Source organism: Netta rufina (genome assembly GCF_964035555.1).
Source record: "Netta rufina genome assembly, chromosome: 25".
Classification (NCBI taxonomy): Eukaryota; Metazoa; Chordata; class Aves; order Anseriformes; family Anatidae; genus Netta; species Netta rufina.
Genome location: NC_140149.1, coordinates 6,821,357 through 6,845,057, shown reverse-complemented (window position 1 = coordinate 6,845,057; position 23,701 = coordinate 6,821,357). Strand labels below are relative to the sequence as shown.

The window sequence follows — 23,701 nt, the reverse complement described above, 5'->3', positions numbered from 1 at the left end:
TCTCTCGGTCTCTCCCTCCGTTGCTGACGTGACCTTGGTTTTGGCTGCAGAGTCTCGGCGTGGTGCTGTACGTGCTGGTCTGCGGCGCTCTGCCCTTCGACGGGAGCACGCTGCAGAATCTGCGCGCCAGGGTGCTGAGCGGGAAGTTTCGCATTCCATTTTTCATGTCCACAGGTGAGGCACACACACTGCACAGCCTGCCGGCAGCGCCGAGCAGGGCTCTGGGCACATCTCTGCCCACAGACCCCTTGAAATGCTTAAATTTCAATAAACTGATTTGTGTGTGGGGGGAGTGGTATGGCAGGAGCCTTATCTGCTGGAGAGCAGTTTGTAACAGGAGCTAAAATGAGTTCTGAATCTAGAATTTAGAAACCCAAATATTCTTACCTAAAAATAATCGGCTTTCTTGTATACATAATTGCAAACTATAGCAAAATGTTAGCAAAGATACACTTACTAAATTCTGGGAAGTGTGAAAGCTAAAAATGGACTGGTGATGTAGGAATATGGAGGCTTTCACTCGATCTGCTGTAGACAAGAGGCTTTTTACAGCATTATGGCACATTAATTTCCAGCAATAGCCCCACCGCAAGTGAATGTCCACGTCCTGTTTGTGCAAAAGCGTTCTGGATTACTTAAGTAATAAATCTTGTTTGTGAAAAGTGTGATTAATTCTCGGGTAAAACCAGCTTTGCTTAAGAGCAGCTCGTATTTTATGGTACCTTTGAGTGGAAAATTCAATGGGGGTTAAAAAGGCTTGCTTTTCTGGCTCCAAGCTGAACCTCTCATCACACTTGGTGCTCCGAGCTTGGCTCGAGTGGTGGTGCCCCACACGGTTCTGGGAGAGGCGTGCCTGCAGTAAGCCCTAGGAGCACTGTGCTGGCAGCCTGAGCCGTGGCTGCTCTGCTTTGTTCTCCAACCCCAAAGAGCCAGTTGGGTCCCCTGGCCATGCCAGCGAGGCGGGCAGGGACAGGGTGACAGCGTGCCACCTAGGGGCGCTGGCAAACAGCACAAGGGCACCGTGGCCTGGCCAGCCTCCTCCCTAGCCTGGGGAAATCCTGCCTGAGATTTTGGAAGTGTGAGAGGGGCATACTGATTTACAGCTGTATTGGCAGGAAAGCTTTTCTCCAAAGAGAGTTTCAGATTGGTTTTGGAAGACCGTACAGCCACTGAAAATGTTCCTTGACTGAGGATGTTCTCCCCCGTAGGAGCTGTGGTAGTGCTGGCAGCCAGTGCCACTGGTGCCCTTGGGAGCTTGAGAAGGGGAGATGCTCCTGTGTTGGCTGGCAGCAGCTGTTGAAGCATCTTGAGAGAGGCTTTCACCCTCGTGCCACCTGATTTAGAGCAGTGCTTAGCCAGAGGGCTGTGGGTATTCAGTGTCAAATGGAGCCCCATTAACTTTGAGCTTCAGCCTTTGGTTCTGTCTGGAAGGGGCCGTGGTCCTTGGCCCTGCGGTTTCCTGCAGGTAGCATCAAATGTCTGCAGCAGGCACGGGCGTGAAGTGCAGGAGGAGAAGCAGTATTTGTGTTGTGTATGACTTCCTGCAGAAAAGCTTGTGCTTTTGAAAGACAAACTTGGCCTTTTTTTTCCTTTTGCCCTAGCAGCACAAGGCTGTCGCCTGCGGAAGTTGTGCCCCTCGCTGTGAGTTACTCACAGCTCTGTTCTCTTGCAGAATGTGAACATCTGATCCGCCACATGCTGGTCTTGGACCCAAGTAAGCGGCTCTCAATGGAGCAGATCTGCAAACACAAGTGGATGAAGCTTGGAGAGGCTGATGCAGAGTTTGACAGGGTGAGAAGCTGAAGTGATCTGGAATGGGGTTTGCTCAGTGCACGTAGCACTGCAAACAGGCTCTGGGCAAGTAGTGCCACAGAGTTGGCTTCAGCTGCTTGGGAACTCTCGTTCCAAGTGCCGGCGTGCCGCCTTCCTACTTTGTGTCCCCCTTGCCTTGCTTTCCACATCGGCCTTCAGCTCTGTGCGCTGTTATATTTTCTCCCCCCTTTGAATTACTGTGCCGTCAGCCTTCAGAGCTCACGCCAGCTCGCAGCCGGAGCCTGGTGAATCGGTGCTGTGGAGCATTATGACTCATCCCTGTGCCTTTGGGAACGTAAGCACTGAGGGCTGCGTCTGTGCTCTTGCAGCTGATAGCAGAGTGTCAGCACCTGAAGACTGAGAGGCAGATGGAGCCGCTGAACGAGGATGTGCTGCTGGCGATGGCAGAAATGGGGCTGGACAAGGAGCGCACAGTTCAGGTAACACCACAGCTGGTAGTTCTGTGCTGCCTCTTCTGGTCGGAGAGCAAATGTCTGTGTTGTTTACCACGTCTGGTAACTGAGCAACTTCAGCGCAGCATGTAGCTTATTTTAGTGCTTGGCAGAAAGCGACTGACCCCTTTCTCCTTTTCTTTTAGTCCTTAAGAGCTGATGCTTACGATCACTACAGTGCAATCTACAGCTTGCTGTGCGACCGCCTGAAGAGACACAAGAACCTGCGCATCGCGCCGTCTCCAAGTATACCACGGACCATGACCTTCCCCACCTCTGCTAACATCCAGGTAGGTCCTGCTTGTATAACGTTCTTCCAGGCCTAGGCCAGTCTTCTAAATCCTACCTGCTGAACTTGAACTTCCTTGTAAGCATCCTCGTTCTGACAAGTCTCAAAATCTTCCTTGTCTGAGATCTTTTTGTATTCTCAGGGTGCCTTAATCTCCCTGTTCCCAAGTGGTTAGGTCTGTTCTTTGGTGTTAATCTAGTGGTGTTTGTAAAGGGGTTGTAAGAGATGCTAGCTTCATGACTTCTGATCTTGATCCCTCTGCCCAGCAGACAGAGCAGGCAGGCAATACCATGAGCATCAATGTGCCACAAGTCCAGCTCATCAACCCTGAAAACCAAATCGTGGAGGTGAGGTGCTCCCCTTGGTGACCCCTGCAAGTTCTTTTCCCAGGCTTGCACTGAAGCCTTTTGATTGAATGACCTTCACGTTATGTTTCAACATCTCCAATATTTTTTCTGCCCAGACTGACGGGACAATGAACTTGGACAGCGATGAAGGCGAAGAGCCATCACCTGAAGCTCTGGTCCGGTACCTCTCGATGAGAAGGCACACGGTTGGAGTAGCTGACCCACGGTTAGTACTGGCCTCTACCTCCTGGATGGAGGATTTAGGGCATTCTTCCTACTTGTAAACCCTTTCTTAGCCAGACTTTGGGGCTATATATTTATAGGTTTCTGTGATCTCTTATTAACAGTGAGTGCCCTGTAGTAAGGGTTTACTCCTAGAATGTGAGGTGGGTCCTTCTGAGAAGTCACAGATTTGTTTGTGTGTTACGCTGGCAGATCAGAGGTTACTGCCTTCAGGGATCTTTTAGGCTCTGTTGCATTAGAAGAGTTGATACCTTCTAGGTTGGCAATGGTCTCCAGTTACCAGGCTGAGAGACACGCTTCACAATATGCCCTTGGGTCCCAGACCTCAGCTTCACTCTAGCCAGACCAGGTGGTGATGAACGCGTGGATCTGTCTGGCAGCTGGTATCAAACCTTTGGTTCTCTGCTCCTGCTGTGAGAGGTTTGGAGTTATTCCTGCAAACTCAGTTTTTGATAGATGGGGAAAGAAATTCAAGGTGTCTCTTCAGCAATAGCGTCTTTTTGAGTGCATGAAACATTAAAAATATCCTGGTCCCATTGAACAACTTGGTTAGCATTTGAGCTGAGGATGAGATTCTTCCCTTCTTGCTGATTAGCTCTGTGTGAGCTTATAGCTGTGTTGACTGTTGTGCAAGCCATTTTTTCACCTAAGCTGCACTGCTGCCACATCCTAGCTGAAGTCTTTGTGATAAGTGCTTTCAAGGTTAATACAAAGAGCAAGTGCTGGAAAAAGCTCAACCTGGAGGGGGGAGGAAAAAAAAAGGGATAAATGAAAACTGAGAAGTGGCCTGGCCACTTTCTGTGACCACTTTCCAGTGAAGTAAAAAGCTTTTTTTGTGAGGGGAAGCTCAGCACGCTGAGCCCATTGGTGTTCCCTTTACATCATTGCTAAGTCACCTGTCTGTGAATGTGATTGCACAGGACGGAAGTCATGGAAGATCTGCAGAAGCTCCTGCCTGGCTTCCCTCGTGTCACTCCGCAGGCTCCGTTCCTGCAGGTGACCCCGAACGTGAACTTCATGCACAACGTGCTGCCCAGGCAGAACCTGCAGCCCACGGGTCAGCTGGAGTACAAGGTACTGCCCCCACGTGTGCTCCCTGCTGCAGTCTGTGCTGCACCAGCTCAGTCTGGTTGTGATTTGTGCTCACCCTTGCTTTCTCACTCTATCTGCCAATTCCTTGGACTCCGTAAGCTTCACGAATTGCACTCTTGCTGCCGCTTGAGGTATGATTCTGGTCAGTTACTTAAACTAGGAATGAAAGGAGACAGGAATGTGAAATTGAATGGGCTGGAGAGAGATGGGGCTGCTCCCTGGCTTTGGAGCTGCAGGTGGCAGCCTGCCTGGTAATAAAGAAGAGTGCTGGGAAGCAGGGAATTACCCCCTGCTTCTCCACTGACACTGCTTCTCGCGGCCCCACTTCAGCTTGGAGATGCTGGTGACGATTTCTCCTTTCTCCTGAAGCCCAGAAGACTTTTCTCCTCTCGTGCTAACATCCCAGTCCTTGGCCTTAAGCCAGGGTTCTGGAAACACCTGGTGGTGGGTTGCTAACTGTGCTGTGTGTGCTTCCCAGGAGCAGTCCCTGCTGCAGCCCCCCACCCTGCAGCTGCTGAACGGCATGGGCCCTCTGGGGCGGAGAGCGTCAGATGGCGGAGCTAACATCCAGCTGCACGCACAGCAACTGCTGAAACGGCCTCGAGGGCCATCTCCACTTGTCACTATGACGCCAGTAAGTAGCCACAGGAAAGAGCAGAACTGGTGGCGCGTTTAAAAATGCCTTCTCCTGGAGGCAGAGATAACAGCCTCCGGGTCACAGCAGAGCAGTCAGTAGGCTCGGGCTGTGGCACTCTATGGAAGCACAGCCGTGGCAGTGCTCCCTTTGGCTCCCTTGGAAGTCAGTGGGGTGCTCTGTCCCCTTATAGGAGAGTTTCTGTGGTGTCCTGCAGCCAGGAGCTGGGGTGATTTTCCTCATTGGAATTGATGGAGGATTTGTGAACTTCTTACTCCAGTTGTTTTTCTGCTCTTTTGCTGATAGAAAATGAAAATGTCAGTCTTGGGTGTTAGTGCACAATCTGTCTTCCTTGTTGCGTGCAGATCAATGAATTTTCCGGGTAGCACCAGAAGCAGCAGCCTTGCTCAGGCAGTGATGTGTGGGGAAAGGAAGGTGGGAAGGGGCTGCTGGCCGAGTGCCCTTGGTGCTGCCGAGGAGCTGGCACATCGTTCTCCAGAAGCCAGTTGGGGAAGGTCAGGTGGTGGCTGTGTGGATGGCAGCACGCTGGCTGCCTTCTGGAGCCCATGGCTTCTCTTCTCTCCGCAGGCTGTCCCAGCTGTCACTCCTGTGGACGAGGAGAGCTCCGACGGGGAGCCGGATCAGGAAGCTGTGCAGAGGTAACCCCCAGTCTGCTAACATTTGCCCTTATTACCCTCGGAGAGGCTCGCCCTGTGGTGTTGTGCTGCTGAATTAAAACAGGAGCAACCTCATTACAGGCAACAGCGTTGATTACAGCAAAGGCTTAACACTTCTCTTGTTCTTGTGGGTGTTGATTACTGTAGGCAATTACTCCTCTGATGCTACTAGGTGCTTACAAAACTGGATTTCCCCTGAAATTCTGTGAGCTATTTAAGCAGTATGTTCTCTAGAAACTCTGAAACTGCTAAATTCCTCTGCTTAGTGTGCACCAGCATGCAATCCACACTAACCTGCAAAATGAGTGCTAAGTGATTCACCCCTCCCTGCTGAGTGATGGAGGTAGGAAGGGCTCATCTGTGGCCTTGGGTGTAAATGCAGCTTTTGTATCAAGACGTGCAGTAAACATCCAACTCTGATGCCTTAAACAAAGTGAGCTTGCTGGAAATGTAGGTACCTCTGGGCTTCTAATTTTAGCTGTAGGCCTTAAAACAGTCTGCTCCAATAAGAGAAGGATTATTAGACATCAGGCTGGAAACTTCTATTCCTTGTCTGCTCCAGACACGTACTGGGAAGTGGGTAGAATGTGCTTGTACTCTCTCAATCCATGAAAACACTAACCATGTCCTTGCTAACATTTTCTCAGTAGCTTTTGTGTAGTTCCTTCTGTCCTAACCAGCTGGTGCACTATGTGTTGGGTTTGGTTGTGGAGTGCTGCTGTTTCTTACCTCAACCTTGACAAGTTTTCTGGATTTCCCCGAGTTTGTACAGGCCGTCACCTCAAGTAAGACATTTTTTCAGGGGCTATGCCTGGGAGAAGGATTCAGATGAGGGGTTGGTTGCAGGCAGAGAAGCTCTGGGGTGGGTAGAGCTCATATCCCAGAGCCTTTGCCAGCTCTTGTCATTTCAGTGCTTCAGAGCACGGGGATTTGAACAGTGGGTGTGTGCAGTGACGGATTGTGCAGAATGTGTGCTGATACTCCTTTTGCCTGCCAGAGCTCAGAAGGAAGTCAAGGCTGGTCCATGGGAGAGAACGTGCTTCCCAGCCCGCCTTGGAATTGCCGCAGCCCTGCAGCAGAGCACGTCTTTTATTTTCTGCATAGCCTTATACTCTAGTTCCTTGCCATCCTCATCTCTGTGCTCACTCTCAGTGTTTTCCAGCCTCATGAGCTGCTGTTCATCCACTTGCCCCCGGCAACATGAGGACAGAAATAAGGCCAAGTCGTAGAGCTGAGCAGGTGAAGAGCACGCACCTCTGGATAGTGCAGCCTGGGGTCGGTTACCCTTCAGCTCTGCACCCTAACTGGGCACTGTCCTCCCCAGCAGGGCTCGGGAACAAAGATTCTCTGTGCTGGCAGCTGTACACAGATGTGCCACCTAAAAATTGCAACTTTTATCTCCACTGACAACGTCTCACACAGTAGACAGTTCTGTTCAGTCTTGAATGTTCAGATCAGATAAATGAGCCTGATTCTTGGCAGGGTGGCACCAGGACATCTTACCTGGCCAGATTTTCTCATCTCCTATTCTAAGACCTCAGGTTTCAGTCTTGTTTCAGAACTTAGCTCAGTTGGAAAAATATCAGAGCCCACATTTTATAGGGTGCGAGGCGCTGAGGTGTTCAGATCCCACGGAAGGGCAGTCTCCTGAGACCCACAGGTCACTCTGCTGTTCTCAGCAGTGCTGTCCTTAGTCCTCTCAGACCACACGTTCTTCCACCAGATGGCCCAGCAAAAGCCCCATCCAGGTTGTGTGTTAACTCGCTCTCCACCCCCTTATGTTGCAACCCGTAACTAGTCATCAGAGCAGAAGGGTAAATAGCAATAACATCGGGGAGGGATGCAAATATTTAGCTTCTCAGAACAGCGCTCTGAACACTCTGTGTGCAGCCACCAGCGAACAATTTTTGCCCTTCTTAATCTGACCTTGAAAGCAGCGTGTATTCTTTTCTCTGCTCCAGGGAACAGCCACATCTCCTTTGAGCTTTGGGAAACTTTCTTCCACCCGAAACACTGTTAGAGCTCATGATTGGATTGTTCCCTGGAGGTCTGAAATAAAATGATCTTAGCAAACCACAACTGTAAAGCTCTTTGGGAAACTTTCCCTGCCTGCATCAAATGATTCTTAAACAGCTAATGGCACAGACTTTGGCAAGTTACCACGACGCTAAGCGCTCCTCCTCCTGTTAACTTGCTGCCTTCTGCTTCCGTGGCGGCAGTAGCTGGCAGAGGCTGCTTTTGGAGGAGTCAACCTCTATGCTTTCTGTTCTTCTCTGCTTTGCAAGGTGAAGGTGCGGCTGCAAGGAAGCTCAGCAGGGTTGCAAACCGGCGAGGATCCCCTCTTGGTATCCCGCGTGTCACCGGCCCAGCGATCTTTGCCACAGTTAGCGCAGCTGCCGCGTTGCCCCTGGCTCAGCAGCAGGAGTAGCTGGGTTCAGAAGCGGGCGTTGATCCCGTCCCGCCTGGCCTTGAGCGGGCAGCGTGCTGCCCAGGCGCTCGGCAGAAGCCAGGGCACCCTGCGTGGGTGCTTCACCCCTTATCTTTCCTGGCCCCGTGCCCCCAGCTCTCCGAGCATCGTTGCCACCGGTCCCCACGAGCTCAGGCAGGCGCTGTCAGGGCTGTGCAGCGTTCCTCACACCCTCACCGAAGCGGGGGCTGTGGGATTTGCTCTGCGTGCTCCCCGCTCCTAGAGGGGCTGGAGAGGAGCTGCAGGATGATCCTTCCAGAGCAGGGGGCACCTCAGCTTACCCTGCTGATTCCAGGCTCTGGTGCCAAGAGGCAAGCCCAGGGTTTTCACCGCGGGCTGTGGCCTGGAGAAGGAACTGTCGCTGCTCAGCTTCCCTCGCTGCTCTTCCCCCGCTCATCGCCGGGCGATTCCTGCTCCACGGGGAGCGGAGCAGGGCCTAGATGGCGCCCTGCGACCGGGCTGGGCACCAGGCCCCGCTCAGCCCTGCACTTTGTCATGCTCCTGAGGCAGCCTCTGCTCACCCTTAATCCCCGCTGGGGTGTCCCTTACGCGCCCTTCCCGAGCTGTGCTGAGCTGGCCTCGGCTGGAGCGCCGGGCGCAGGGTGTGACGGGTCAGGGCTGAAGTGCAAAGGGCGGCCTGCAAGGGGGTGCTGAGCGGCTGCTCTGCTCTGCGCCCCTTCTCCGGCCGTGTCTTGTGAGGTTTTTCTTGGTTTAGTCTCTTGGCTCCATGAACAGACTTCCCTGAGGCTCGGTAGGCAGGCCTGCTGGAGCGGAGTGAATCCACGCTGGCAGCAGCTGGTCATTTTGGTATTCCCAAAGGAATAACCAGCGTTCCCCTCGAGCATTCCCCTTTTCCTGCTGGGAAAGGCGAGCGGCTGCTCTCTCCCTCCGAGGCTGGCGTTAGCACACGAGCAGCTGAAGCTGCAGGTGTCCCCCGAGCCCTGCAGGCCTGGTGATCCCACAGGCACGGGCAGTGTGTCCACAACGTGCTTCTCCCCGGGCATCACGCAGCCCCCAGCCGGTCCCGAGCACTGCAGCAAGCGCTCTTCCTTCACGTTTACTCCGGATTATCTAACACTCCCTGTTTTTGGAGTATCATCACATCAGTCTCTTATAAAATGTGCTCCTGCTTGTTGCAGATACTTGGCAAATAGGTCAAAAAGGCACACTCTGGCAATGACCAACCCTACAGCTGAAATCCCTCCAGACTTGCAGAGGCAGCTAGGACAGCAGTCCTTCCGACCCCGGGCTTGGGCTCCACACCTGGTACCCGATCAGCACCGGTGAGTAATGGCACCGGCCGTTCGGGCAGCTTTGCGCCAGGAAACCTGCTCAGATGGCACCGGGAACGGAGCTCTGAGGACGTCCTGCTTGGCAGGGAGGGGCGAGGAGGAGGAAGAAGCACAAGGAGCAGGCCCCAGGGCAGGTGTCTGAGCACCCTGGGGACGTTGCAGTTCTGCACTGGCACAGGCTCCGTGCCCTGGATGCGGGCAGTGCCGGGGCAGGAATCAGCTGGCTCTGCCCCTCCAGCCCCGTATTTGTGGCTGGAGATGACTTGCCAGGAGGGCTGCCATCGCTGAAGGGGATGGGAGTGAACTATTCATGGTAGAGGAGAGCTTTTCTCTGTCGTATTGGTAGGTGTCAAGTTAGCCGTAGGTAGCAGATGTTCCATGGAATATTTTGGAGTCAGATGCAGGGGTAGGACTGCACCAAAAATCATCCATGCCAGGGCTTAAAAACCTCACTGTTCTGCACCAGAGTTGTGTGTTTAGACTGCAAAGTCTCTTTGCAAAGCTCCTGGAGAGCCATTTTATTTCTGATCTGTAACCCCTGATGGGAATGATGGGGGGAAAAGAAGCTTGGGAGGGAAGAAAAATCACAATGGAAAGGAGGGAGCTGCTGCAGATTGTATCCTAACGCACTCAAAATGTTTGGGTGGGTCGTTCCTGGTGGAGAGGTGTTAATGTGACACAGAATACTTGGCACAGCAGCAAACCGGAGACACTAATGCCACAGAGGGAGCTTAAAACACGCATCTGAACCTCTCGGTGCCAGCTGCAGTTTGCTGCCCGTTAGTCTCCCTGTCGAAAAAGCAAGTTGCCTACCAGGCTGGATTTGTGCTCACGCTAAATCCTTCAGCCAGCTCACACTGGAAGCTTGACAAAGCGCTTTTTATTGTAGCCAGATACCTGCTGAGCTGAGCACTGATGTAATCAGCAGGGACAGGTGAACTCTGAGCAGACTGAGGCAGTGTCAGTGCCACGCTGGAACTCCAGACAACCCAGATAAGCACCTCCATGCACTGGAGTTACTCCCCCAGAGCTGCTTGGGGGATGGAAAAAGCGGGAGGTGGGGGGAAAGGTTTCTAGGGTCACAGAAAAGCTTGATAGGAAGAGAAGTGCAGCTTGCAAAACAAGCAGAATATGCTGTGTCCTACTTTAAGGATTGCTTCAAACCGTGAAGGTAAGCTGGGTCACTCACGCGTTGCAGGAACTGGTTTTTGTTTTGCTTTAACAAACTGCTGAAACGCGCTTACCCAGTCAATACGCTGGTATCACCTCTGCCTCCTGGCTTCGGAGGCCTGAGGCTGGTTGCATCACGAACAGGGTGGCATCTGTTCATTCCACCCTCGGTGTCGTAACGTGCCCTAGGCCTGCCTCCCGTTTCGCCTGAGAAACACGGAAACTTCATCCGACCACGGCCCAAAGCGACTCCCCCAGCCGTGGCTGAGACACCCAGCCCAGAAACCATTAGCAGTCCTGTCCTCACAGAAATAGACCTTGGCTATTGAACAGCTGCTGGGGCTTATTTTAGCCCTTAACGTATTTTAAGCCATCTTCTTTATACACAGCACCAGTTTTGGTCATGACGACTTAGGATCTGGAAGCAGAGTTGAAGTACAGTGGGCAGCATTGATCTGCCTTGGCTGTGCGTGTTTGGGAACCCCGGTGTCACTTTTATCTGTAGCTTCTGCTTTCCCCTGCTACAACAAAAGATCAAACAGATTAGGATAATGGATGGGATAGCATCAAAAGGCGGTGGCACAGCTCTGTCCTTGGAACAAAGTCGTGTGTCATCTATAGAAAGCGAAGCACGTCCTGCTCAGCCAGGCCAAGTGACAGGAGCTGAGCCCAGCGTGCTGGCGGCGCTCCAGCATCGGTCACCTTCTGACGAGGGAAGCCTCTCCAGGAGAAATCCTCCTTCCTCTTGGAACAGGCTTCAGCCCAGAGCCAGGACTCACTCACAGCAGCTACAGCACTGCCCCGGCTGCGGTCGCACCCCCCAGATCGCAGCAACCTGCAGGCAGAGGAGCTCCTGATGGGTCTAGGGCCAGGACGTGTGAGTGCTGCAAGGGCCACGTCTCCCTGGCCTCACCCAGGGGCTTCAGTCAGAGCCCGTGCCTCTGAACACGGATGAGTTTTGTAGGTTGAATTTGCACAGGAGCCATTAGGGCAGGCGGAGGAACTCGCCTCTGTTTGTCAGAGGGCACATTTTTACACGTGTGGGAAGTTAGCCTTGTTAATGATAATACGAGTTTCACCTTGATAGGGCAGGAGCTTAGTGCTCGACTCTGATAAGGGGGAGCCCCAGCTGTGGAAGAAATGAGCTCCCGAAAAAAATCCTATTCTGGCTCCCTCTTATGGCGAAGAAGAAATCTCACGGTGAAGAGAAGGCGTGTGTCGATTCTTGGCACCGCTGCCTTGATGCTGGCTGTGCCTGCCCTTCAAGGTGCCCGTGCTGACTGCACAGGGCCAAGCAACCAGGAGACTCTGCGAGTGAAGGGACAGCCAGGCTGATGCCTTAGGAAGACTTCACCCTCTGTGCAGAGCTTTATGGTCTTGCCCTCTTTCTGAATCCAGTGCACCTCTGAGCGTGGATGCCAGCCCCCTTCCTCCTCGGTGGCTGTGGGACACGTCAGGCTGGGAGCAGGAGAAACCCTTCTCCACGGGCCTCTTCTGTTGTCCACAAGCATCAGCAGTCCCTGAGAGGTAGTCAGGGCCCTCATGAGCTGGGAAGCTCCAGAAGTGACTACTGAAGAGGTGAATTTACGCGTTTAGGATGCTGAATAGCTTCTCTAAACTTTATCTGTCTGAGGGATGGATGTATTTGGGTAGACGAGATGCTGCCCAGCTCCGATCTGGCTGGTGGTTGAACCATGTCCAACCCTTAAGACACATTTACCTGCCCAGGCTCTGAGGACACTCGGTGATCCCGTTTCCCGTTCACGGTGGTGATAGCACATTATTTCTTAATCTAAAACATGATTTATTCTGGATGAGTGGGCAGGTAGAACTTGGCGTGGCTGGTGTAAATTAAATGTCTCTACCGGAGCTTGTTTTTTTTTTTTAAATCTGGCATCACTAACCCACTTCCCCATGTGTTCAGTTCTATTTACAAGGACTCCAATACTCTGCACCTCCCCACTGAACGCTTCTCCCCGGTTCGGCGCTTCTCTGACGGTGCTGCCAGCATCCAGGCTTTCAAAGCCCACCTGGAGAAGATGGGCAATAACAGCAGCATCAAACAGCTTCAGCAGGTAAAAGAGGGGTGCGGAGGACCTCCAAAGAGCATCTCCGAGGGTTTCTTGTTGTCTCAGACTTCAAGAAGCTCAAGGTGAAGTCTTTACAGCTGGTGGCTGTGGACATGCAGCAGCCTTCCAGCTGAGGAGCTTTCTCCTCCCAAATGTCTGCTGCAACCTGTGAGCCCTGGGGGCTTCCACCCCATTCTTTCTGGGGGGAAGCAATGCAGGTGCTGTGCCCGTACGTGGGCTGTTCTGCCAGCCCTTGGGGTCCCATCAGCACTGCCAGATTGTGTCTGCTGCTCTCCCATGTTTCCTATGGCTGCAAAGTTTTGGGGCTGTTCCAGGACGTCTGGGCAAAGGGCAGTTCCTACTGCTTGAGCTTGGAGTACGTTGTATTGTATTCCCTCTGCAGCCAGTGTGTGTCTTATCAATGGCTTCAGTGGGATTTGGCACTGGGACAGGACTTTCACCTTGCAACCCAGTGGAAATGTGAGATGCTCTTTTCACCTTTAAGTTATCGTTATAAAAGCTTTATGCTTGCATTTTTGAGGGAATGTGCTTGCATTTTGAGGGTGCCAGTTTGATCTCGTGTGCAGTTTCTCTGTTATCTGAGGCTGGAGCTAGCCATGTTATTACACACCCGATTCTGTCAAATGGATCAGGTTTTTACTGGATTTTTCAGATATGTAGACAACACGCTGCCTTGTTGCCATGCACAAAAAGTCACTTGGAGGCTCTATTGCATTTGTTGCAGGAGTGTGAGCAGCTTCAGAAGATGTATGGGGGGCACATGGATGAGAGGACACTGGAGAAGACGCAGCAGCAGCACATGTTGTACCAGCAGGAGCAGCACCATCAGATTCTTCATCAGCAGATTCAGGTACTAGAGCCTGGAGCAGCCCTTCTGATGTCCTAGCTGGGCTTCCTGCACGGCTGCAGATAAATACGGAGCGGGTCCCTGTGGGATTGAGGGTAGGTGGCTCAGCTTGCTGGAGTAAGAAGCAAGCCTGAAGGAGTTCAGCAGCGATGTTTACTCAGCTGCTGTGGTAGCCAAAGCTGCAGTCAGGGATGGAGTGTTTGGAGAACATGGGTGTGTCCTACTCCACCAGTCTACGTTTCCTAAATGTATTGCTTGCTCCGTTATTGATCACAAACACTTCTCGTTTTCTGGTGCCTGGTTCAGGACTGTATCCGGCCACCTCAGCCGTCTCCACCCTTGCAAGCTCAATGTGAAAACCAGCCGGCTCTGCTCACTCACCAGCTTCAGAGGTAAAGAAATGGCTTTGGTAAAGCTCCAGGGGATAGGATTTACTCCACCTCATGCCCAGGGGTGAGCTAGCACACTTAGAGGCCAGGACCAGGCTGGAAGCATGTAAAATTAGCATGGCAGAGCCAGTTCCCAGGTGAATGTGCTAGGTCCTTCTTGCTGCATTCTGTCTGAAGGACCTCTGGAAGTAGAGCAATGTGATTCAAAGGCACAGATCTGCTTTGAACAAATGATTGACAGCTCTGCCTTTTGACCAGCTTGAAAACATTCCCTTCAGTGAGCCAATTTCTATCGTGCTTTCTACTCGGAGCTGCTTCTGCGCTTCTCAGTCCTCTCAGGCTATCAGTTAGGTAACAGTCCTTGGCTGCATCACCCGGCTTGTGGATGAGGCAGGCAGGATTCTGGGGAAGGAGAAAGGAAAGCTTTCTCACAGGCCGCAGTGACTCAGGAAGAGAGCTTGCAGTGTCCTTGTCCCTGGGGTTTTTGTTCTAGCCACTGGGTTATGCTCGCTACCTCTGTGACTTAGGCAAGTTAGGTGGCTTTCAAAATAGAAGGCAGGCTGCAGAGAGCTCGGGATCCCGAACACGGGCTTTATGGTGTTTATTTAAAACAACAGAGATGTAGCATTTGGCGTCAGTTCTCCCAGTTGAAAAGGCATCTTAATGAGGAGCAGGCATGCTGAAAAGGCACTTGTTTCCCTGCATAGGTTACGGATTCAGCCATCCAGCCCGCCCCCGAACCACCCTAATAACCATCTCTTCAGGCAACCAAACAGTAGCCCACCTCCTGTGAGCAGCAGCGTGCTCCAGCCCCACGGTAAGCACCGACAGTTTCCTGAGCCATCTGCACACCTCGGGGCGGGCCACTTGGCAGAAGCGTATGGTCCTCGCGCAGCGCCGGGGAAAACAGCGCGTGTGGGTGCTGGGGGCTGCGGGCCCTCTGCGCTCCAGCCCTTGCGGTTTGCTGATGATGTAAAAGATTCTCCATCTGGCAGCAAGGGGCTGGTGTTATCGAGAGCTCGCAAGGATCTGCCAGCTGGAATGTGTTGATACGTTTCTTGTCATGAGATCCTTACTTATCGCTCCTGGGGGTGGGGAGGCAGGGCTGATATTCCTGGCTTTATGCAAATCGCTGTCAGCTCCGCTTTGTTTCCCTTTCTGTGCGAGGGCCTCTAGCCCTGACTTTTGCCCCCTGGTGCAGCGATACAGGAGCGAGGAGCAGCTCTCCCCTCGCCACCTGCAGCCATGCTGGGGCTCTCAGCACGCCCCAGAGAGCAGCAGCTCCTCTCTCCCGAGCCTCGCCGCAGGTGCTGAGTCTTTGTTCCTCGCAGGTGCAGCCTCCCAGTCCCAGTTCCAAGGGATGCCGTCCCACAACACAATCTTCCCGCAGTCTGGTAACTGTTCCCCCCCCCCAACCATGGGGCTGACGTGCCTGGGCCTGCAGCAGCAGTCGCAGCCTCAGCAGGTCACCATCCAAGTGCAGGAGCCCGGTGACATGGTCAGCAACAACCTCCTGCAAGGCGCCTCGGTGGCCGGCCAGGGCATGTCCTCCCACGCGCGGGGCATGGCCATCAGCCCCAGCGCCAACCAGATGCAGATGCAGCACCGTGCCAACCTGATGGCCTCCCTCACCTACGGCCACAGGCAGCTCTCCAAGCAGCTCAGCGCCGACAGCGCCGAGTCGCACAGGTGAGGCCACCACCGGGCACCCTGCGCGCCCGGCACCGCTCCCCGAGCTTTGGGGAGCTGCGGTGGGGATGGGTGCCAGGCAGAGCTGCCGTGCATCACGTGGAGATGGGGGTTCTGCAGCAGCTCCGGGCTGTGCTGCGCTTGTTCTGGGGATGAGGCTGGCTCCCTGCCACCAGCAGCAGCTCCTTTTTCAGGGTGGGGGCTCAGGGGGCCGTGTGTGTGGCAGAAACACAGAAAACAGCCCCGTGTGCCTCGTTCAGCCGGAGCTGCCGCAGTACAGTCACTTGTTCTGTTGTCTTCCTTGCAGTCTGAACGTGAACAGGTATTCCCCTGCCAACTACGACCAGGTGCACTTACACCCCCACCTGTTCCCGGAGCAGCCTCGTGTTTCCCCCAGTAACTACAGCCCATCAGGAGGAGTTGGGTTTCCTCCAGCTCAGCAAGCTCTGAAAGTCCCGCAGCTCGACCAGTATCCCAATTTCCCTCAAAATGCACATCAGCAACAGCAGCACTACACCGCATCGGCACTACAGCAAGCACTGTTGTCCCCGACACCTCCCGACTACAGCCGACACCAGCAGGTACCGCACATCCTCCAGGGACTGCTTTCTCCCCGGCACTCGCTCACGGGGCACACGGACATGCGGCTGCCCCAGGCAGAATTTGCACAGCTCATCAAGCGGCGGCAGCAGCAGCAGCAGCAGCAGCAGCAGCAAGAATTTCAAGAGTTGTTCAGGCACATGAGTCAAGGGGATGCTGGCAACATGGGCACCAGCATGGGACAGAGCCTGTCGGAGCGTCAGTCCTTGTCTTTGCCTTACCAGAGTGCTGACACGTACCACGCGCAGAACAGCCCCCAGCACCTCTTAAAAATCAGGGCGCAAGAATGTATCCAGCAGGTCCCTGCGTCCGTGCCGCCACACGGATACGTACACCAGCCAGCCCTGTTCCACTCCGAGAGCATGGAGGAGGACTGCGCGTGTGAGGGCGCCAGGGACAGCTTTCCAGACAGTAAGAATTCAAACACATTGACCAAAGGTTGCCACGAGACCCCTCTGCTTGTAAATGCAGGAGGGCACGGGGACCCAGAATCTTTGCTAGGAACTGCTAATCACGCGCAGGAGCTGGGGACACATCAATACAGACATCAGCCCGCTGCTGGATTCAGTAGGAATAAGGTGCCCAGCAGAGGTAAGGCTGAGTGCTGCTGGTGTGGATGAAATGCTTTTCCGTGTTGGCCGCGTACTGCTGGTGTTTCTGCCAGAGAACACCACCCCTACCCGGGGCAGCAAGGCTTTCGTGACATATTTTGCATAGCACAGAATTACCTAGATTCTTTCTGGCTTCTGTGGCCATCGGTAGATTGCAGGCATAGTCTCTCTAATAAACAGCATTAAATAAGAAGGGAACTCAACCAGATTCTTCTCGTTGGAATTTGACCTACTTTGGCAGGCAGATAAAGGCCAGGTCTCAGGATACCAAAGAGATAGGTCTCCGAAGAGATGCTGTGATCTGCTGACTGCTGTGTTCGTGGTGATGTTCCCCACCCTGCGTAAACAAGTGCCCAGAAGTTCAGTTCCTTCTGGTTACTGGTACAGCTGGAGCTGCAGTGGGGTGCAGTCCTTCTGAGCAGACCCCTGAGCCCAGGCACTGCTCAAGCTTCCATAAACAAGCTCCCCAAGAGCTGTGATGAATGGCTTGCTGCTAATGTGCCTTGCACCAACTGCTCCGGGCCGTCAGGAAGCAGCAAGGCTGGAGCTCGAGGGGATGGTGCCGAGGAAAGGGAGCTTAAACTTGCTGTTTGTGCGTGGAGACCTTTCCTCCTAGTTGGAAGCAGCTGTGCCCTTGCTCCTTGGTGGCTGCATTGGCAGCGATGTGCTGTAAGAGAAAACCTGGGCTGCAATCGCAGGCCTTTTCTGTAGGAAAAACAAAATCCTGCCCCTTAGCTCAAAGGGCTTTGAAGGGAGGCTTTCCAGGCCGAGCGGGGTGCATCGGCATTCACTGCAGGACTGAGTTGTGCTGGTCTGAAGCCATCAGCTCGCCCTTGGCACAGGGAGCCCTATTGCAGAGGAGCTGTGTCCTGGGCACAGGAGGCAGCGTTTTGTTTGGGGACACAGCATGGGTTTGTTGGGAAAGTACTGGGTTGGAACAGAGCGGCGCCGAGGGCAGCGCGGGCATGCCAAGCCCTCGGCCTGGGGGGGCGCACGGCTCTTCTGAAGCCTTCCCACATCGTGTTACCGGGGTGTTTTCTCTCAGACCTCGCTTTCCCTGCGGTGCTTGAAGCACAGAAGGGAGGAATCGCCCCAGGTTAAGCGGAGGGTGGAAGCTCGGCGGTGTGTTTTGGACCCAATCTTGAGTTTACATCATAATGTCGTGGGACTGCAACGTGTGAAACGAGAGGGGCTGGGGAAGTCAGGGCTAAATCTCTGCCCCGGTACTGATGGTGCTAAAACGGGTTACACAAGGGAAAAGGACTTTAGACTACAAGACTTTGTAAATGAGTAAAAGCAAGTAAATGTTTACAAATAGTGTTGTGTAAGCACTTCTGACAGGGGCTGTTTGGAGGGCTCGTGTAGTAAACCATGCTCGGAGACGCAGCTTTGCGGAGCGCCTTCCTCCGGGCTCCCATAACCCACTTGGAATCCGGCCTGTGCTGCTTCGGCTCCCAACGGAGCGGGCATCCGAGCGGCCTGGGCACCCTTACCTACACCAAATCCTATAAATCTCCCTGTAAGCACCCATAACGGTGTCACCCACTGGTGTGTGCTGCAGCCGGGGGTTACCGAGTGCCGCGCACGGGTGCTGACGGGTGGGAGATGCTCGCCCCCCGCATCGGCTGTAGGTGGTGGCTGGGATCGTGCCTGGTCACATCCTGAGGGCAGCTTCAACCCAATCTGCACCCAGGATGTGACCCGACCGTGGCTGAGCAGCTCTGCCAGGCCTGCTGAGCCTCCTGCCGTGGGAACCCTGCCTTCCCCCCAGCTGGCGGCGGTGGCCCCGCATGGTGCCAGCATCACATGCTGCGGGGACACAAAGCCTGCCTGGCTGGGGGGCGAGGAGAAAAGGCTTTCTGGCTGCGGGCTCAGGCTGCTGGAATGGCAGCGGGGTGAGAAAAGGAGCCCGAATTTAGGGCTCCCCACCTCTGCTGCCTGAGCGGCCGTGTCCCCAGAGGTGCCGCTGCGCTGGGGACCGCCGGTGTGGGGCTGTTGTGGGTCGGGGCCCCGTTTGGGCACGGAGCCTGGCCGAGGGGCCTTCCCCTGTGCCCCCCCAGGGCTCGCTGCTGGGCCCAGCGTGGTTGATGCAGGAGCAGCAGCGGGCTGCTGGCGCCTGCCTGCCTGCACGGCCGTTCCCACAGTTGGAAGAGCGGCGCGAGCGGTGCGTGGGTGGCACGGCTCTGCCAGCTCGGTGTTACCTCATGTTTTCCTTCTTGTCTTTTCCGGGAAGGCTGAGTGTTAACCAGGCTTAACCCCCTGGTTGTGCAAAGGAGAGGAGGCCAGCTGCGTCCCTCCCTGGCTGCCGGACGGACGTGGTGCTGGCAGCCCCGAGTGTCTGCGTGCAGGGAAGGGAAGGGAAGGGAAGGGAAGGGAAGGATGCTGGAGAGGGCGAGCTGGTGTGGCCAAGTGCCTGGGAGCAGCGCGGAGAGCCCGGGTGGCAGAGTACGGCTGTGACCAAGTCTGGTTGGGATTTTGGTAATTTTAGGGACGAGTCTTTGCAGAGAGAGCACTTCTCGCATCTCCCAGCCAGGAATTGTCGTGCAGGGATGGCTTCCTGCTGAGCAAGGCCCGTAAAACCCGGTGACTCTCTGGGAACCTACCTGCGGGGTGTCACTTCAGGGCAGCTCCCCAGTGCTCGCGGCCACGTCCGCATGTTTGTGCTCGGCAGGGCTCCTCACCAAGAGAGAGCTGTTTACATGCATCAGAGCCAACGATAGGCTCCTCCATACCTCAGGACTTTATTCAAAACATCATGTACTTGATGACGATAGGTTTTGCTTGATAGGAATGTAGCCTTTACCCTCGGTCATAAGAGCTTGCGGTGCAGATGGACTTTGCCAGGCAGAACACTCTTGTACTCCTACAGCCAGATTGTAGGAGGGCAGGGAGAAGTCATCTGATAAAAGCTAGTATCCTGGCAACTCTTCCAGCCAGATCTGTTGCATACAATTGCCAAGGGGCCCTGCTAGAACATCCTGTGTTGGAGACCCTTCTCCCTCTTCTCTTGTGTAATACAAGCAGCGCACGGAGCAGGGTGCAGGATGTGCTCGGGTCCAAGGGGGAGGCAGCTGGGGCACGCTGTGCGGCGGAGGGAGAGGCCTGCCTGCCTGCCTGCCACCTCGGGGAGATGCTGCCCCACGTGTGAGAGCAGCCAGCGATCCCTTCCACCTGGCGGGCAGCACGCTGCTCTGCAGCAATGTTTGTTCGTGCCGTCAGGGCACAGACCCGCGGCCTCACAGCGTCACGTGTCACCGGGAGCTGCCAGTTCCTTGCAGTAACCTCTCCTTTTTCTGTCTTGTCTGGTTTTCAAGAGTCTATCGTAGGGAACTGCATGGACAGGAGCTCCCCCGGCCAAGCGATGCAGGTGCCTGACCACAACGGGCTGGGCTACCCGGCGCGACCCGCGGCCGGCGAGCACCCGCGGCCCAGGACCCTGCAGAGACATCACACCATCCAGAACAGCGACGACGCCTACGTAAGTCCGAAGAGGCCTGAGCCCAGCAGAGCCAGAGGCAGCGCAGAGGTCCCTCAATTTGTGCGGATTGTGGGCATGATAGCTTCACAGAGGAAGGACAGCCCCCTGCTCCGCGGGGCTGCTAAGAGTGAATTGCTGTTGAGAGGCCTCAGTCAGCACATCCGTGTGCTACTACTGAAAGTGTTTTAGCAGAGACCAGCATGGGAAGTACTGCTGCGCTCGTGTGATTTGCCCAGAGCTGGCTGCTCTAGTATGGCACCTCTTCTTTTTCCTCCGAGCTGTTCCTGGTGAAGCCATTTGGGCTGCCCCAGGCTTGACTCTGGCTGCAGAGGATTACAGAAGCCCCAAGCCCAGCTTTCAGTTCTGCAGTGCTGCTAAATGACCTGGCTGTTACAGCCCAGACCTTGACCAGGAACAAAGAGCAGCTGCTCTGCTTCCCATGTTTTGAATCTCTGAGAACAGTCATACTCACATCTTGGCGTGTTCCTTGCCACGGTTTCCTCCTGCTACGAGGCAGCAGGGCTCTCCCCTCATTACTCACATGCAGGAGCTCAGCCCGATCACCCCGTCCGCTCCCAGGTGTTGAGGTGGCATCAGCCACACCTCTGCTGTCCCCGATGTCTGCTTTTCCTTCTTCCCAGCAGCCATCACTGAAGGCTTGCAGGAGCTCCCTGGGCAGCCCGTTGGGGATAGCCGGGGGCGCAGCAGGTGGCTGGGTCTGCTCCCCCTTTGACCCGTGCACTGGTGTCTCCGCAGGTGCAGTTAGACAACTTGCCTGGAATGAGCTTAATGGCAGGAAAAGCACTCAGCTCTGCTCGGATGTCTGATGCCGTCCTCAGCCAGTCGTCGCTCATGGCCAGCCAGCAGCTGCGGGACAGGGAGAGCGAGGGTAAGGACGTGGGGGCAGCGATCTGGGTGGGCTTCCTGCAGAGGCTGTAACGCCGTAGTGCAAGCCCTGATGTTGGTCTTTGGTCTTACAGAATGCGGAGAGGGTTTGGAAGGTCAAGAGCATCCCAACCTAGGTGATGGCAACCAGCATCTAAACACCTCCTGTTACCCGTCGACATGTATTACGGACGTCCTACTGAGTTACAAGCACCCTGAGGTGCCCTTCGGGATGGAGCAGGCAGGGGTGTAACGAGGAGGGAGTGAGTATCCGCGCCCTCCCTCTCCCTCCAGCTGCACGCCCAGGCTCGCCTGTGTGGCAGCCCCAAAGTGATGCTGGCCAGGCTGCCACGTGTGTCTCCTTCCCTGTGCCTTTGCTCCGCTGTTGGTGCAAGGCTGGAGAAGAGACAACGCTGAGCTTCTGCGCTCTGTGGCTGTCTGCTGTCCCCTCTGCCTGTCAGGGAAGGTGCCCTCCTGCCCTCCTCCAGCCACTTGCTGTCACACATCTGTGCCACGTTTTCCTGGCAGTGGCTCCATCTGGGCATGGCATGGCCTGTGGGGCTGGACTGTGAACATGGTGAGGGGCTGTGGGAGCAGGATTGCCATCCTGTGCTATCCCCTAACGCCTCTCTGCTTTCTCTCTCTGTTGCAGGTTTTCTGTACAGCTTTGAAATGAAAAAGGTCCATTTTAAACCAACAGTATCTAGCAGCATTGCGCCAAATTGCCGTAGTATTTCTGACTAACTGGAATACCATGGCCCCTTTCCTCATAATCAGTTCATCCAGTGTGTTGTTCCTTTGGTTTCTTTAATTTTTTGCCATGTTTGCCTGTAACTCCAGCTATCACCGAAATAACCGGAGAACCCGAGTCCTACACGTCAGCAGAGGATTCACGGAGCCTGAGCACTGAGTCTGGTTTTGGAGGGCTTTTACTGCCCGGGCAGGGCCGCGGGGCTGCTCGGGTCCAGGAGCAGAGGGACCGCTGCCCCCCAGTGCCCCCCGGTGCCCCCCGGTGCCCCCCGGCGCGCGGGGCAGGAGCAGGTGGGGATGGAAGCTGAGCTCAGCGCTGTGCTTGAGCCATCACAGCCCCGGAGCCGTCCCCAGGAGGCCGAGCTGCCCTTCCCTCCCGAATCCTTTGCACTGGGGAGGGACCCGGCGGGCCCCCAGCCTGGGAGCGGGGGCAGAAGGAGGGGGCCCCGCACCTACCCCTGGTGCAATACGCTTCTCGTCTCATCTTCGTCTGCTTTTGTTCTTACTTCATTTTGTCATCGTGCTGAAAGGATCGCTTCTTCCCCCACCCTCCCCCTTTTTAACCTTTTCTTTTCAAATCCGCATACAACTTTTTTGTTGTTGTTTTGTTTGTTTGTTTTTTTTCTCCTGGCTTAATGTAGGGAAGACAGATTTTTTTTTTCTTTGTTTTCTTAGCTTTTCCTCCTGATCATGTAGGAATTGTTTTTTGGTAAATGTTGTTTTATTATTATTGTTATTAATAAAAGGCAAAAGGAATTTCTGTTTGAGAGAAATTTTTAACTAGATTCTGTTCTATATGAATTGTGACTTGCACCTTTTGTTCAAAGTATTTTATTTCTTTTAATGACTTTGTAATTGTGACTGGTTTTCTCTCTCGTGCCAGTGGCGAAAGTGGTATTCTCCTTTATACAGTTCAGACATGCGTAGGTCTCTTCTTTGTCCTTTCCATCCTTTCCTTGACTGAGAGGAAGCAAACCCGGGGCTCGGGGAGCGCCTGGTGTCATCATTGCCTTCGGGACTTCACGAGCTACAGCTGAAATTCCTCTTATTGACACTTTGGGAATCTTTTTTTTTTTAAAGAAAAAAAAAAAAAAAAAAAGGAAAAATCGACCCAGCCCTCCTGAATTTGCACAGAAGGAAGTGTGAAACCAGCGTGGCAGAGGTTAATTCGCTATTGCTACCAAGGCCTCTTCCCACCCCCTCCCCACCCTGTCCCCAGGAAAATAATGCTGTAAACGGAGCTGCGGCCCAGAAAACCAGAAAGGAGGAAAAATCTCGGCTGCTGCCAAGCAGCATCTCCCCGGCCAGCGTTGCTGCTGGCACCCTCGAGCTGCTCGGGGCCGTGGCTGCCCTGCTGCATTTATTTCCCCAGCTGGTGAAGGGGGCCCTGAGCGGGCCGGGGGCGCAGGGAGCCGGGCAGGGCTCGCCGGGCTTCAGCGGGAAGACGCCAGGAAACACTGAAAGCCTTTCGCTCTGTACCTTTGGTTTGTTTTCCTTTTGTTTACATGACACTGTATTTCTGGGAGAGTTGACAGCCACCCTACAGTAAGCATCCAAAAAAAAAAGCAGGGACTCGCTTAACCGTGCCATTTCGCAGTATCACACTTTTTTTTTTTTTATCATTGCTTTGTATTGTAGTAATCAATACGCGCAGTATATGTTGAATGTATATTAATATACTTTGCTATTATTTCTGTTTTTTGGAAATGTCAGAAGTATTTTTCTTCCTCATTTATGTTGGACTAAAAAAAAAAAAAAAAAAACAACAAAAAAACAAAAAACCCAAGTTTCGGTAAACCTTCAGTCCATTTTTTTTGTGGGTCACTTGCAACTAGTCGATTAGTTGGACAGTGGGATCATGACAAATAAAACCATGATGATGATCTT

The 23,701-nt window shown here is 54.0% G+C and overlaps 1 protein-coding gene across 6 annotated transcripts in view; it reads left to right on the top strand.

Moving 5' to 3' along the window:
• Positions 1–23,701, top strand: part of SIK3 (SIK family kinase 3) — a 68,348-nt gene extending 44,647 nt beyond the window's left edge. For 2 of the 6 annotated variants that reach the window (XM_084301603.1, XM_084301600.1), the window contains exons 6-25: positions 51–174; positions 1,673–1,791; positions 2,142–2,252; positions 2,411–2,554; positions 2,820–2,900; positions 3,017–3,126; positions 4,064–4,217; positions 4,714–4,869; positions 5,458–5,528; positions 9,153–9,296; positions 12,400–12,550; positions 13,290–13,415; positions 13,719–13,804; positions 14,509–14,618; positions 15,133–15,490; positions 15,798–16,681; positions 20,016–20,179; positions 20,936–21,068; positions 21,160–21,327; positions 21,717–23,701. In XM_084301603.1, the coding sequence (XP_084157729.1) occupies positions 51–174; positions 1,673–1,791; positions 2,142–2,252; positions 2,411–2,554; positions 2,820–2,900; positions 3,017–3,126; positions 4,064–4,217; positions 4,714–4,869; positions 5,458–5,528; positions 9,153–9,296; positions 12,400–12,550; positions 13,290–13,415; positions 13,719–13,804; positions 14,509–14,618; positions 15,133–15,490; positions 15,798–16,681; positions 20,016–20,179; positions 20,936–21,068; positions 21,160–21,317 (3,384 nt within the window). In that variant the 3' untranslated portion in view covers positions 21,318–21,327; positions 21,717–23,701. Of the gene's footprint in view, positions 1–50; positions 175–1,672; positions 1,792–2,141; positions 2,253–2,410; positions 2,555–2,819; positions 2,901–3,016; positions 3,127–4,063; positions 4,218–4,713; positions 4,870–5,457; positions 5,529–9,152; positions 9,297–12,399; positions 12,551–13,289; positions 13,416–13,718; positions 13,805–14,508; positions 14,619–15,132; positions 15,491–15,797; positions 16,682–20,015; positions 20,180–20,935; positions 21,069–21,159; positions 21,328–21,716 lie in introns of those variants that run through there. The other 4 variants (XM_084301604.1, XM_084301602.1, XM_084301601.1 and 1 more) reach the window with 4 other exon arrangements.